Below are 14,516 nucleotides of genomic sequence, written 5' to 3'. Positions count from 1 at the left end.
TCTCATTTCTTGTAAATAATCTATAGCTTTCCAGGTGAATTTGAAAAGGGAAAAGGAAGCTAACATAAAAGCTGCTTTGAGGGTCCTTTGTATCACTATTACATCTCCCTCCCAGGGGAAAAGAGGAGTCACCCACTCATTCTGAGGTTTTGGCACACTAATTTAAATCACAGTTGAACTCACTTCATAGGAACATGATGTTGTTTATTTTTCTAAATATTAAAAGGCAGATTAAGATGCATCTCCGTAATGTTCTGGCAAAAATTTGGTCAATGGATTGTACCCTGCTTGCCCCTAGACTGAATTTAGCTCCTAGTGTTTAGTTTAGTTTTTAAAATATATATTTATGTAGTCAAATGGATGTCTTTTGGTCAAGATCATATAATTCTTGAAAATGTAATCAATGATTAAATGTTTCTTGTCATAATACACCAGTCCCACTGGCTGTGAAGTCATGGATTGAAAACCAACACTGATAAAATAAACTACCTCCAAGGGCTACAGATTCTCCTTTCTTCTTAGAAATCAAAAGGGGGATTAGTCTTGGGAAACATTCCAATCTTTTCTTCTTTTTTTTCCCCCAGTCTAACTTTCACTTGTTACTCTTTAAGTAGGATGAATCCATATAATGACTGCTATCCATAGCCAAGTCTCCCATGCTTTACATAGCAAACAGAAGTCAAATATGAAGGAAACTAGTTTTCCCCAAGGTTAAACCATGTGCATTTAAGCAAGAACCTGCTCTAACACCGATTTTCTTCTATCAAGTTATACAGTAAAGTGTGCACTACAGGTTTACAGCATCAGGTCCCTTTAAGGAAAACAGGCAAAATTGACAGTCATATTAAATGACTAAATCCAGCAACAGTTCTTACTCCAAAATAAACTATTTGTGTCTTTGTTTTTAGAAGAAAGTCTAAGTTTCAGAAGGAAATGCCAAGTGTTTTCTTCAGACCTATAATCCACTGGGCATGCCAAGACTCAGGAAGAAAAATAAAGTTTATAGTTTTGCCAACTATTCAGAGTAACCACTGAGTTGGACATGGGGCATGTTGAGGCCAGGCATCGATGACCCGAAGAACACATCTGCCTGGCCCAGTTCTCTCTGCTCATAAGATATAAAATGAAAGAAACAGCGTGCACTTGGGAGACGGAACAAAACAAGGTAAAAGATTTCTGAAGAATTCCCCAAGTAAGAAATTACTGAGTTATAAGTGTTTTACAAAAAAACAACCAGCCCATTATAGTAATTTCCACACCTTTACAAAGAAAAGCATAATTGTACATTTCCAGATGTTTTGAAGAGCCCAGCCAGTTCCCAGTTGCCCAGATCCTCCATTACCATTCCCCATGGTTTGCTCCAGCAATTGAAATACTCTGTTGGATTCACATAGTTGATTTTTGCAAATACATATGAAGAGCCTGAACTCAGCATACTCCTCAGTCCTCTTAAACTATGCCAACGACTCAAGAGTTCTTGTGGAGTTACGTGGGTGGAGTAAAACGTTTTGAAAAACAGACTGCAAATGACAGGTCAACTTAGTTACAGAGAACTGTGGGTTTATGCATCTTTTATTGCTTTTAATTTTAATGAAGAGATGAATAGTTTCAAAGGGATGGGAGTAATGAATGTTATAACTGATAAAAAAAGCAGCAGGGTCAGCTCCAGTAAAGTACATGACTCCCTGGGTAGTTTCACACACACTTGAAGCCGGTATGGGAAGGCAGAGCTCCCAAGAAGGCATTTCCTCTCCTTCCCTGCCTTGTTCCTGTCCTTGCACTAACCTCTCCTTCGTGCCAGCGTAAGCATGTGTGTAGCCTCAGGTTGAACCAGACCAGGGATGTGACACTGGTTAGAACTAAACCAGCAAAAAAACAAAAGGCAAATAATGCTTGTGCTAGCAGAAGGGAAGATGCAATACATGATGAGCAAGAATGAGTAGCCTGGGGAGAGAAACAGGATGCTTTTTTATAGGCCATGCTGGCTCAAACACTGTGTAAACTGCAGTTCCATAAACTAGAGTTTATAGACATATAAAGCGCAGTTCTGTGACCTCTTGCTTAACTGAACTATGGGATTTCCTTGAATTAATTGTTTGAACCAGAGCATATATTTTAGTAAAATATTCCATCTTGATAAAATGCCAGCAATGGCATGCAGAGCTTACAAAGTTCTTCCATTAGTTCATAGCTTCAGTGCTCAAAACGTGCTTTATTTCCACTTTGAAACATTCAGCCATTGCACTTACTGCTGTGTAAGAGCTCGTTCTCAATCACTCCTTTTCTGAATTAAGATTAATTATTATACCTCATTTTGGTAATTTGAAGGCATATTTCTGAATCCTTTAAACACTTTTATGACTTTTCTTTGAAATGTCTAAATTTCATCTCCTTGAATGCAGGCTCTAGAAGTGGGTAAAATGTTCCAGTAACAAGTGCACTATGCTAAACCCTACCACTTAATATATGGATCTCGCTAATGGATGGATCCTGTAATAGAATGCAGTGGATCTTGTTATATATCCTTTAATATATTTCAAAAACAGAATGGTAGGTTCTGAAAGGTGGAAAGCTATGGACTTTGGGTCTTTTTATCCTTGGCCACATCCAGAGTCATAAACTAAACATGCCTGTGAAGGTGCTCTGGTATGGATAAATTGCTATCCACAGGGTTAAAATATCTCACCCCCCCAAAACCAAGGTGGAGGGTGATGATTTTGAACCGTTTGTTGGGAACAGATCTTTGCCCATGCTAACTCCCACATCATGCCTAGGAACTGATGGAGAAGACAAGTCAGCTCAGGCCAAATCCATGCCAACGACCACTCCATAATTTACCAGCATAAATAATTGAGTTCTAGGGTTCAAAAACATACCCAGCATTGTTTGTGTCCTACAACACCATCCACAATCCAGAAGGAAAGGATATGACAACCATTCCTTGCGTTTGCAAAGTTGGCAACAGAATGTCATTTGACTTCTTGAGGAAGTCTTAGTGTTTTTCTTAATAAATCCAGTTGAAAAGACTACAAGAAGAACATGCAGTGTCAGATCAGGATTACTGAGGTTATCTGAACTCCTGTAAAATATAGCTGTTCCTAAACATAGCAAATAATTGCAGGTTCTCATTTACAGATTTTGGTTTGGGGGACTTTGTTATATTGTGATTAGCTTTTGGAGCATGAAGCCTCCTTCTGCAACACGTGAAATCAGTATCTGCTTCCTTCTCTCAGTAGTAACACAAAAATAGCGATGGGTCTTTAAGAATGTCAAAACAGAAAGGAGGATAATCATATTTTCAAGTTGATGTTCTTGGACTTGAATCCTGTGGCAAAAGTGATTTCTTTACTGAAGGGGGGAAACTGCACCAAACAAGACCATACTTTTTTACGACTGGAGAAGAAACAAATCATGAGAAATGCAGCTGCTCACAATGTGGTATTTTTCTTCAACACATCCTGGTATTTTTCAAATGTCTAAGCACTGAGAGTTTACACTGACAGTATTTCTGTCAAATATAGCAGAGTCAGACATCTTATAACCCTGATGCCACTTTCATATGGAAAGGTGCTGTAAGGAAAAGTAAAAGTACTGTTAGAAAAAAAATACTGAGGAATATTCTTCACATAAGCTCTGTGGAAAGGTCACTGTACACAGCGAATCATTTATATTGCATTCAGTTCTATAATCCTCATGAAGACAAAAGCAATTGCGCAATCAAAATGGTTTTAGAGAGGAAGAAAAGGGGAAAGTGAGTATAACTCTAATTGCAAAATGCAAACCAAACATATTTGGAACCTTAATATCAAGCCGCTTGATGGATTTGGGTCATTTGACAGTGATGCAGCACCCATACATCTACAAAATGGTACTGTGGCCAGCACTCCCTGATACAGTATTACTTTTCCATCAAAACTCATAAATAGCATTGTTGCCACAAATAAAATGAAGTAACCACTCTATCAGTAGAAGTGAAAACATTCCACATAGCACATAATTCTGTGGCTGGATTCACCCATGTGCACCCAAGATACTTCCAGTATGCCTTGTGCTATATTTTACCGCTGAGCATGAAGGAAAGCGTTCAGGAAAATTATACTTTGGCTTCACCCTGTCTTTCTGTTTTGCTTCAATTTAGGGCTTGTCTTTAGCCCTTAAACCTATTTCACTTATTCTGTTCATTCTGCAAGCAAGAACACCCACCCCTGACACTGACCTTTTGACGACTGTATCCTCAGGAGAATGTTAGTTATTACTGCCTTCTTCTCCCTGACAGTCGAAGTTAGATATTCATGGTCCAGAAGTTCAAGAAACAGGCGCAGCTCAACTATTAACTCTTCCATGGCTGAAAGACAGACATAATTACTTTTTCTGAAAAGCCCCATTAGAAAAAAGACAGAGTTAATTCTCATTTATTCATGTTCATTGTTATTTTCTAGTATTTCTTTAAAACTATATGGTCCTCCTTGCTAGAAATGGACTATTCACTAGTAAACCCAATAGAATAGCCCATTAGTGAGCACCACCAGCATTTGTAGTAGCTACCCCAAAATTAGTGCAGAGAAGACAGTTCTTTTCACATAGCACATCATCAAGCCAGCACTAGGCAAAAGCGAGTGCAGGAGTGGTGGTCATCTGCTTTTTTATCAGTGTCACTTGGGTTCCTCTCTCATTAACAAACAGTTTCTAGCTGCAAAACAAGCTTGGTAAAGCTTCTAGACACATTGATACTTTCATAAATGTTTAGGGAAAGTCTCTTTTTTTCTTTCCCTCATCTTATTTGTTCTATTTGCTGTGGCAAAAAAGAGCAGGTATTTCTTTTTTACAGTGATTTGTCTTTCTTATAATTTCCAAAGACAAGCAAGCACCCAGCCCACCACACAATTTCTTTCTACTCTCCAGATTCCTGATGATGCACTTCATATTTCATCCTATTATTCTAGATCTCAAGGATTTCCAAGTCAATCCTAGAAAAGAAATTACATTCCTTCTCTGTATTCCAAACGCTTTTCAAATTTTAATCCATAAACTTTATTGATATACGGCACATTTCTACTTTTTTCCTTTCAAATTAGGCAAATTCTTGCATTGTCTTAATATCTGCAGTAGCTCAGACCATGTGTGTAAACACATTCATTACAGCCTAATCATATGACACCTATGCAGCAGGTTTATGAGAAGCCCATAGTATTGAACCTCACTTTCATGCTTCTGTTCTCTCATTATTCTGAGATTCTCTGGTCCCACTGCTTAAGTGGGCTTCTTAGTTTTGTTTTCATCTTGGATAGAACAGTTCACATTTCCATACTCTCTGTATCTGATGACATTATCCTCATAAAAAGATGAGGAGAAACATCCATTTAGTTTCAGCCACAGCTAGGATTAGTTTTAGTCCTATCCTCATTCCAAAATGCCTCTACTTAATTTTTTCTCTACTTAATCATATTTGTTTTGATAGTCTTTTCAAGGCTTAGTAGGGTGACTTCTGCTAAGCCTCTTCAGACCTCAACAAACTACATTCTTTGCTGCTTACTCCCTTACCAGCTCTTCCCTACTCCTAAAACATTTTCTGATACAGTTGTTTACCCAAGTGAGCCTGGAATCCTTTCTTGCATTCCCAAAAATGCGTCTGAATGTTTAAACAACCCTTGGACAAGACGTATTTGTTTTATCCTATGCTTGAAAAGAGCACCATGCAAGGAAACCTGTAGATGTCAGCTACACTCCTAGGTGCGTCTGTTGGCCCCTTCTTGTCTCCAATGGATGAAGATTTTCCCATTTATTTGTTGGTTGTACCTGCAAGTACACTCAGGCTGCTCTGGGAAACCCAACATACGCCTAGCAGGCAGAGAAGACATGCCAGATTGTAATACCATCTTAACAAAGAAATCCCTGAAGAAGTACATTTGGGCTTTCTGAAAGACACCTTTAATTGGTATGTTTACATCCATCCTGCACAAGATTTTTCTTGGTGAATGTGTTATTCTATTTAACTGAGCTGCAGCACTGCCATTATATAAACTGTCCACATTTTCAGGAAATATGTTTCTCAGAGATTTTTACAATACATAGGCAGAAAGAAGGTATCCAAAATGACAGCAAAACTGTCAACATCACTTCATAATGTAGCTCATGAAACACGACCCATGGCTACAGGTAAATTTTTTTGCCATCATGCTTATAGCTGTCTAAGCTGTCTAGAAACCTGTCAGAAAACCAAAGTATTTCACAACACCCTATTACTCCCAGAGTCATCCACATTATGGAACAACCACATATTTACCTCTGGCATACATCTTCCTGAAGCAAAAAGGTTTGGGTTCAAGTTTGCAAAGTGGGAAGTGATCACAAGACTCAAGGAAGGAGGACTTATGACCAAAAAAACCCCATTATATCAATTTTCTTAAAAACTATACTCAAATTAGATGTATATTTCAGTAAGTGTATAGTGGTATCTTGCTTTTAAGTATGCTTTGAATATAAGATGTATTACTATTATTATGAGTTTTATTTTAATTATGGAATTATTTATTATATTTATTGTAATATTTATTATAATACATGCATCTCAAAAGCTACCATTACCATAGAATCTAGGCAGTCATTGTGAAACGTAATCAGTATATGGTACAAGAAATGTCTATTTTTTAAGTAGTTCTACAGCCATATAAATTACTATCAGGAACTGCATGCATTACTGCACTAAAATTTCATTGCAATGGCATGCTTTCTGGATCCTTTAAAGCAAGGGACTGTAAGCAGGATGAAAGGGAGCTTTCCCTTTCACCAAAGAATACCCTGTGCCACAATAATTTCTTTGATGAGAACCTTCACTTCTGAGAAGGAAGAGAGAAAAAGATGAAAGCATCAGATACCATTGACGTGCACAGTGTACATAACTTTTCAGTTATTAAAAATTATAAGATCCTTGTGCTCAGGAGTTTATAATCTAACATAAACAGATAGATTGTAAAATGAGAAGCAAAAACAGCAATGGGGAGTTATGAGGCGAAGAGACAGGGAAGCAAGAAAAGAGGAGATAGGAAACCACTGCTGGAGAGACTTCTGCAAGCTAGCATCAGCCCAAATTTCTCCTGAGGCTTCATCTCATAAACGTGTGGCCTCCTTTATGTCTTTGGAGGAAAACTGTATTGCAGTCACTGGTGACCACAGCCCACTGACCTGCAATGACTAAGCCACCTAAGTTACTGGAACCAGTTTAACTGCCCCCAACTGAGGATTAAAAAACAAGCCTTGGTTAAGACCGAGAGAGGATGACAAGATGAAGCTGATAGCAGTGAGACAATGCTTAAAACATCCCAAAACCACTGCCTTTGTGACACATTCACTGCAACTGCATTTACATTTGACCTGGTGTTCAAGTATCTGATAGTGCATCCTAATCCAGGGCATGAGAAGAATTGCTCTTCCTGACATTGTAAGCTTGCAGGTATATGACACTGACTTCAAGCAAGCAGTTGTAAATCTTAGTTTAAAACTTCAGTATGATAACAGAATAAAATTGTCAGCAGGTATTGTAAAATACTAGTTACGAACACTTATACACCACTTCTCTTATTTTTCCATCAGGATTAAACTGGGGTTGTATTTTCTTTTCTAGAGATAATAGCATCACAAACATCAAAGTGTGAAGGAAGCTCTGAATTTAACTTTGTACATATGCAGTATCAAACATGCAAAAGCAAAGAAGGAAAACACTATTCAGAGGTAGCGAGAAACATTCTTCAAGGCCAGGTTGGATGGAGTCTTGGGTGACATGGCTTAGTGCAAGGTGTCCCTGCCCATGGCAGGGAGGTTGGAACTAGATGATCTTGAGGTCCTTTCCAACCCAAACCATTCACTGATTCTGTGATTCTTCCCATGTGTCTTAAAAGCGCACTTGTTTTTAATATGCTTGCTGCTTAAGCAGAGAACAGAAATCATAGAATTGTAGAACCTTTTGGGTTGGAAGGGACCCTAAAGATCATCTCATTCCAACTCTCCTGCCACAGGCAGGGATACCTTCCACTAGACCAGGTTGCTCAAAGTTCCATCCAGCTTGGCCTTGAACAATGCCAGGGATGGGGCAGCCACAGCTTCTCTGGGCACCCTGTGCCAGTGTCTCATCAACCTCACAGTAAAGAATTTCTTCCTAATATCCATTCTAAATCTCCTCTCTTCCAGTTAAAGCCATTACCCGTTGTCCTATCACTACATGCCCTTGTAAAATGTCCCTCTCCATCTCTCTGGAAACACTGCCATGAAGTGTGTTTAAAGTATTTAAAATAGGAACTAAAACCTTTTTTTTTCTAAGAAGATGGCAACAAATGAACTTGTATGTACTTGGAGACAAAATAAGTTTGCCTGTTGTGAATCCTTGGCTTATTTTCTGGATTGAAGAGTCTCCTTTTCTCCTTCCTAGAAATGTAATGATGTGCTTACAAAAAGTAATGGATCTGAATAACAAAAAATCCACATCATGCATATTTTCAGTAAGCAATCATTACATCTGAAATGGAGACTAAAAACGAGAGGGTGATGCAAGTCCCAAAGAAAAACATACTCCTCCAGTGAGAGATTACCCTTGGAAATCTGACATCACCACAAAATAAGAATAATAATCAGAAGGCTCTCAAAAAGGGGCCAATTTATCTGACAGTTTTGGTTGTATTCTCATTGCCAAAGGAATTACTTGTAAGTGGCAGGTGGTGAAAGGCAGGGTGGAGCCCAGGGATGGTAATCACAACAGTAAGCAGATTTTAGTTGGACTGAGGAGCAAAATCACATTCCATATTAAATGATGAGAAGTCCGTTCTATGCTCAACAGGAATTATAGGCCCCTAATGGGCTGCTGCAATTGCCATGCACAAATAAAAAAACAATGATACATCCAGAAGGGTTTCCAAGACTGGCTCTCAAGAGTTTTAAAGTTTTTCAGATGACAGCACATAAAAACTATATACACAAGCCAGCAACAGAATACACCAAGGTAAAAATAATTAGAGGAAGGCAATTACATCACACTATAGTTTTTGTTCCAAACCAGAACTAAAACCAACTGGGACTGAAAAAGCATGATGATGCAATTATTCCAAATCTACATTTATGGGTACTAGCCTATAACCATTTTTTAAAGAATATAAAGTTTTCACTTCCAATTGATTTAAAAAAAACCCATAGGAGCAGTGCTGTATCGCACACGTGATTTCGAGGTTGCTTAAACTAGAAGAAAAGACAAGGATGAGCTTATTAAAAGAATGGTCAGATTGTTTTTTGGTCACTCACAGCAATTACAGTATCTCTTAACCTTCCCATACCACAAATGACCCGAAAGTGTTTTCCAGTTGACTAATATATGCTGAAGAAGTTTTAAAGTAAAAGAAATCTGGGAAGGATTTCTTGTGAGGTATCTTGTGAGGATACCTCACAAGAAGGATTTTTATTAATTATTGTCTTGTTCATACAATATGAACCCACACAAAGTAAATACTCTTCCATGTTTGAGTGTCAACTATAAATGCATGTAGGCAAATATGTCAGTATGCAAATCTATCATAGAAATATGAATTAAAATTGAGCTTCTAATTTTTAGATCTTCTTGATTAGGTCCTTGCACATTGCTGAATCAAACTTCTCTGGGCTTATATTTTCTGTTCTCTGTTTAGTTTGTCATTTACAGATGTTAAAGGCCAGAACAGACCACATCAATGAGATCCACCAGAAAAAATCATCTAATCTGACTTTCTCTACAATACAGCCCAGAGACGTCCATCTGCTCCTCTGTTAGTGGAGAGATTTGTATTTACCTAAAGCACATCTCCCATGAAAGCAAAAAGTCTACGTCAGCATTTTCAACTCTACCTTCATGGGGGAGGGAGATCCCATTTAACTTCCTGTAACAAATTTAGTTATGTATGAATATCAGGTATTGAGAATAGCTGTGCTTGAATCCAACTACAACCCAATACAAGCATGCACACACGCACACACACAAGCACTATATTTGGTAACCACGAAGAGGTTTTCAAAGTTGATGTCTCAGCCTCAACCTTGCCTTTATGGTCATTCATTTAATATAGCATTGCAATAAAATACATACCTAAGCCTATAATAGAATTTATCCTCTGAAAATGTTCATGCTGCAGTTTTGTACTACATAAAGATGTCTTCTAACTCATAAACCACATGGGCCAATTTCAAGGCATATTATGTTCTCACCTCTTAAAAATCTAAGCCTCCATATTCTGTTAGCAGTATTAGGACTTTCTTCAGAAAAAACTTAAAGCTAGTGATGGCTGGTTGGCTGAATGATTAAAAATAATTCTGGTTCAAAATCTGATTAAAGCCTACTAAGATGCAATGTATAAAAACTTTTTGAAACATACAGACTCTCCCACCCTGCCAAAAAGGCCTTACTGGCATTTGGGTACACAAGCAACAGTGGAGAAATCAGACAGACGACCTAGTTCTGAATCAAAAACAGAGTGTGAACTGCATGTTTGTACCCATTTCTATTGAAACAGTGTCATCATCTCAATTTTGGATGTCGTCATTTGAATATTTTATTTAAAAGCTCATAACAGAACACCACTGGGGAAACCATGTCTGTATTTCATAAAGATATAAATATCAGAGACACTACGAAGAATACAGAGCTGCAAGGAGACAAAAGTTTTTATGAAGAAAAACACAAGATCACTTTGACTCACTTCCACTCAATCCTATAATGTAGTAACAAAAATCCAGTAATTAATGAAAAAGTTCTTTTCATGACTATGTTATCATTACCCAGGAAAGAAGATTTCACACAGAAATACATCAAATCTGGAAACAGACACTGATAGTGTATTTATCACTAGGAAAAAATTCACTTTTTCAATATGCTACCAGAAATTAGATGACATATTTGAAAACTGTATCTAAATCCTATCCACCAAGAAATGAAAAGGCTTGCTGTCTGAAGAACACAGAGTGAGAAGAAAAGACTCTTCACTAGGCAAGTTTTCTGTTGGTTGCACTGGTCCTTCTTTACCTAATAATAATATTGTACAAGGTGTGATGAACTCTACCTGTTAAGTATGCTAAAAACCTGCTCCAGAAAGTAGAGATTCTCATCTTGGGGGTACATGGAATTACAGAACTAATTAATTAATTAAGAATGGTAAAGTGTAGGAAAAAGGGGTGAACCCTAAATAGTAGATGAAGCCCTGAAGATGAAGAATTAGCATGGAGCAAGTAAAATACATACAAGGATCGCCATCAGTATTTTAACATAAAAATAAAGCTATTCAAGCCTCTCTAAAAATCATAACAATCATCTTTTGTTTAAAATCTGGAGCTCCCCAGGCTGTCACAAACTCTGTTTCCAGACGGTTTGGGGCAAGAGCAGCAAAACACAGCTACTAAAAACTCCTCCTGTCTCATGCATATTTATGATCAACCTCAATGAGTGTCAAGGGATCATTTCGGCCACAGCCCACATGTATTCCTCTTTTTCTTTCTTCCCTCTGCTTCAGTTTTCAAGGAATTGGCTTCTACAAAACCAGCTTTCCAAAAAACTATCAGAGCTCCAAATGCTGCTGTAGCAATACTTGGGTGATAAAACAAGAGGTGAGAAAGCATTAAGGAATGTTTGGACAAGAAACAAGCTGCCAAAAATCCTACTCAATCAGCTACAGCCATACAATGAGTGACAGCAATGCAGGAGTGTAATCCGTTAGCATAAGGTAGATGGATAAAGAGTTTATTTTTTAAAGGCCAGACGAGTGCTTAAGCACTGCCACAGACTGGAGAGGAGGAATGTCTCCTTTTAACCAAGTTCACAAACTCAGAACAAAAACAAAAAAAAAAAAAAAAAAAAAAAAAAAAAAAAAAAAAAAAAAAAAAAAAAGAAAAAAAGGGGGAAAAAAGGGGACAAAAAGGAGAAAAAATATAGGAAAAGAAAGGAAAAAGATAAAAAGAAAAACATTAAAAGGGAAAATTGTAAAACAAGAAAAAAAAAGAAAAAAGAGAAAAAAGATAAAAGCAAAAAGAAAAAAGAAAAAATTAAAAGATATCAGAAAGAAAATAGAAACAAAAGAACAAAGAAAGAAGAAAATAAAAAGGGGAAAAAATAGTATTAAATCACTTCTTTTTATTTGAGTACTATTTATCTACACTGAACTCATATTAGCCAAAACAAATCCCACCAAAAAATCCAAAAGATGATAACTAACTACAGAAACTTACAGTGGACTTTATCAAATGGCTTAAGGCTTTCTCTAAAAATATATTTTCCACATGAGGTTTCTTTTGTTTCCAAAGCAAATGTAACATACCTTGTAAAGCAAAGGAACACGGATTTCACTCCAACTGCATGCCCTGCAAGCGTTTCACCCTCCCGCCTCTGCTCACTGTGGGCATTCAGGTTGGGTTTTCTTTTCAGGCTCCCATTACCCTACTAGGGCAGAAAATGGAAATTTCTTGCATTTAACCATCTCCAAATGTGTCAGCTGACATCATCTCGTCAGGACAAGACATTCCAGGTCTTGCTTGCTGGCTCCTGCATTAGCTCAACTCCTCCATTACTCCAAACCACAAAAGATAAGCAGCCACTACAGAACTAAAAATGGGCTCTGATTCCACAGAAGAAAAGTAGCTCCCTCATGGTGTAAAAAGGAGACAGAAAATCTGTGGTAGGAGGTGAAAGTCTGCCCCAGGCTCCAAGTCCCAGGAGGAGATGAGGCACAGTTAAGGCTGAGAAACACAGAAGTAGATAACCTGCGGTAGTAAAAAGAAAGCAAAGAGTTGCACTACACCTTGTGAGTTCTTTGCTCAGGTCCTCAGGTGCACACAGATTCCTTTTTAGGTTAGGATTTCTTTCAAAGTTACGAATAATTACATATCCAGCAGAAATGTGAGGCGGTAAATTAATGAAGTTAAGGGAATGGAGAAACGGAATAGCGAAACAATGACAAAGAAATACAAATATGGCAATGGTAGGAACTGCACATAATTTGTTATTTTTTCTATTTAGCAATACGATTTTTATTATACATGCCAAATACCAAATTTAAAAACTGTTCGAGGAGTCCTGAGTCTGATCATGTCAGCCATACGTGCAGTGCAATCCAAGAACAGATTGCACTCTGTGAATCTGGTGCTCTAGGCTTCCAGTTTGCAGCTGATTTAAAGCTGGAAATGAGGTAATACTGTGTTTTGTATAAACAGATTCAGAAGTCCTCACATTTTTATGTGAAGATGGAAAAAATAATTTTTTCTTGTATCCTACAACACTTCTATGACACAGTTCTCATTCTGGGTCTACTTGGAGTACTGTGTACAGTTCTGGTGTCCTCAACATAAGAAAGACATGGAACTGTTGGAGCAAGTCCAGAGGAGGGCCACGAGGACGGTAAAGGGGCTGGAGCACCTCCTGTATGAAGACAGACTGGGAAAGTTGGGGCTGTTCAGCCTGGAGAAGGCTGCATGGAGAACTAGATGATCTTAAGATCCCTTCCAAACCAAACCATACCATGATTTTATGATTCTATCATGCAATGAGTAACTTCTACCATACATTGCTTACTCTCTCTTGCTCTTCACAAGGAGAGAAGAACGTTCTGCTTTTTATGTCAGGCTTTTGAAAATTTCTTTAAATAGATGTACACATTGATATAGATTTATGTTAAGAAAGTAAGACCAAAGAAAAATACCTTACACTGATAGACAGTAGAATGGTGAGAACTGAAATCTCAATGTGGAAAACATGTAATTTCCCACCTTACCAAGAAACTTCTGTCTCCTTTAGTGTCACCCATTACTCTTATTTTGGAGCAGTTCCTTATGTGAGAGGTAGATTGTAGAAAAAAAAAATAATAGATCTTAAGGTAGATTTGAAAGTAAAGCCCCATAGGTAAAGAAACATAAAAATCAAGATCTTATTAAAGCAAAATAAATCTGTAGATTCAGAATGCACACACACGATTTCTATCACTTTGCTGAACTTCTTTGGTATACCATTTACTAGGACCTGTCTCTGACACACATGATCTGTAAATGTAACCATGAAATATATTCTCTATTGAAAACAAATAAATGCATTTCAGCAGTGGATTTAGCTAGTTGTGATAATGTAGGAATGTTCTAATTCTAAAATGGGGAATTACAATTCCCTTTGCCCCTTTCGGCCCTCAGGTTAGTTCTCTCAACTACCCATGTCTCTCTGATTTCTCTGTTTTCTGGTCCTCCTTCATTACTACATAGACAGGAAAATTAAATAAACTTTTAATTTTTTAGTTTCTGACAAAAGAAAAAGTCAAGCTCAGCCACCCAGAGGCACCTTATTCCTCTAAGCTCACCTACAGCATGCAAAACAAGACTGACCAAAGATTCTCTATGTAACAGATTCTCTATGTAACCCTGCTGTGCCAACTGGCTGAAAGCCTGGATTAGGTCCAGATGCCTCTGGGCTTGGACAGAGACTGCTCCAAAGGAGGGCCACAGCAAACACACTAACTGGAGGTAAGGGATCAGCC

At 37.8% G+C, this 14,516-nt stretch overlaps 1 protein-coding gene across 1 annotated transcript in view; it reads right to left on the bottom strand.

Annotated features, from left to right (window-relative positions):
* LOC104405108 (actin filament-associated protein 1) overlaps nt 1-4,343 on the bottom strand; it is a gene marked incomplete at its 3' end in the record, with an annotated part of 40,400 nt that extends 36,057 nt beyond the window's left edge. Inside the window, exon 1 of the mRNA XM_010013709.1 lies at nt 4,217-4,343. Coding sequence (XP_010012011.1) covers nt 4,217-4,343 — 127 coding nt within the window. The remainder of the gene's footprint in view (nt 1-4,216) is intronic.
* Nucleotides 4,344-14,516: the final 10,173 nt, after the last annotated feature.

This window comes from Nestor notabilis, unplaced genomic scaffold (assembly GCF_000696875.1).
Source record: "Nestor notabilis isolate BGI_N333 unplaced genomic scaffold, ASM69687v1 scaffold6294, whole genome shotgun sequence".
NCBI lineage: Eukaryota > Metazoa > Chordata > Aves > Psittaciformes > Psittacidae > Nestor > Nestor notabilis.
Note: the sequence above shows the minus strand (reverse complement) of the source record. Positions and strands in the feature narration are given on the sequence as shown.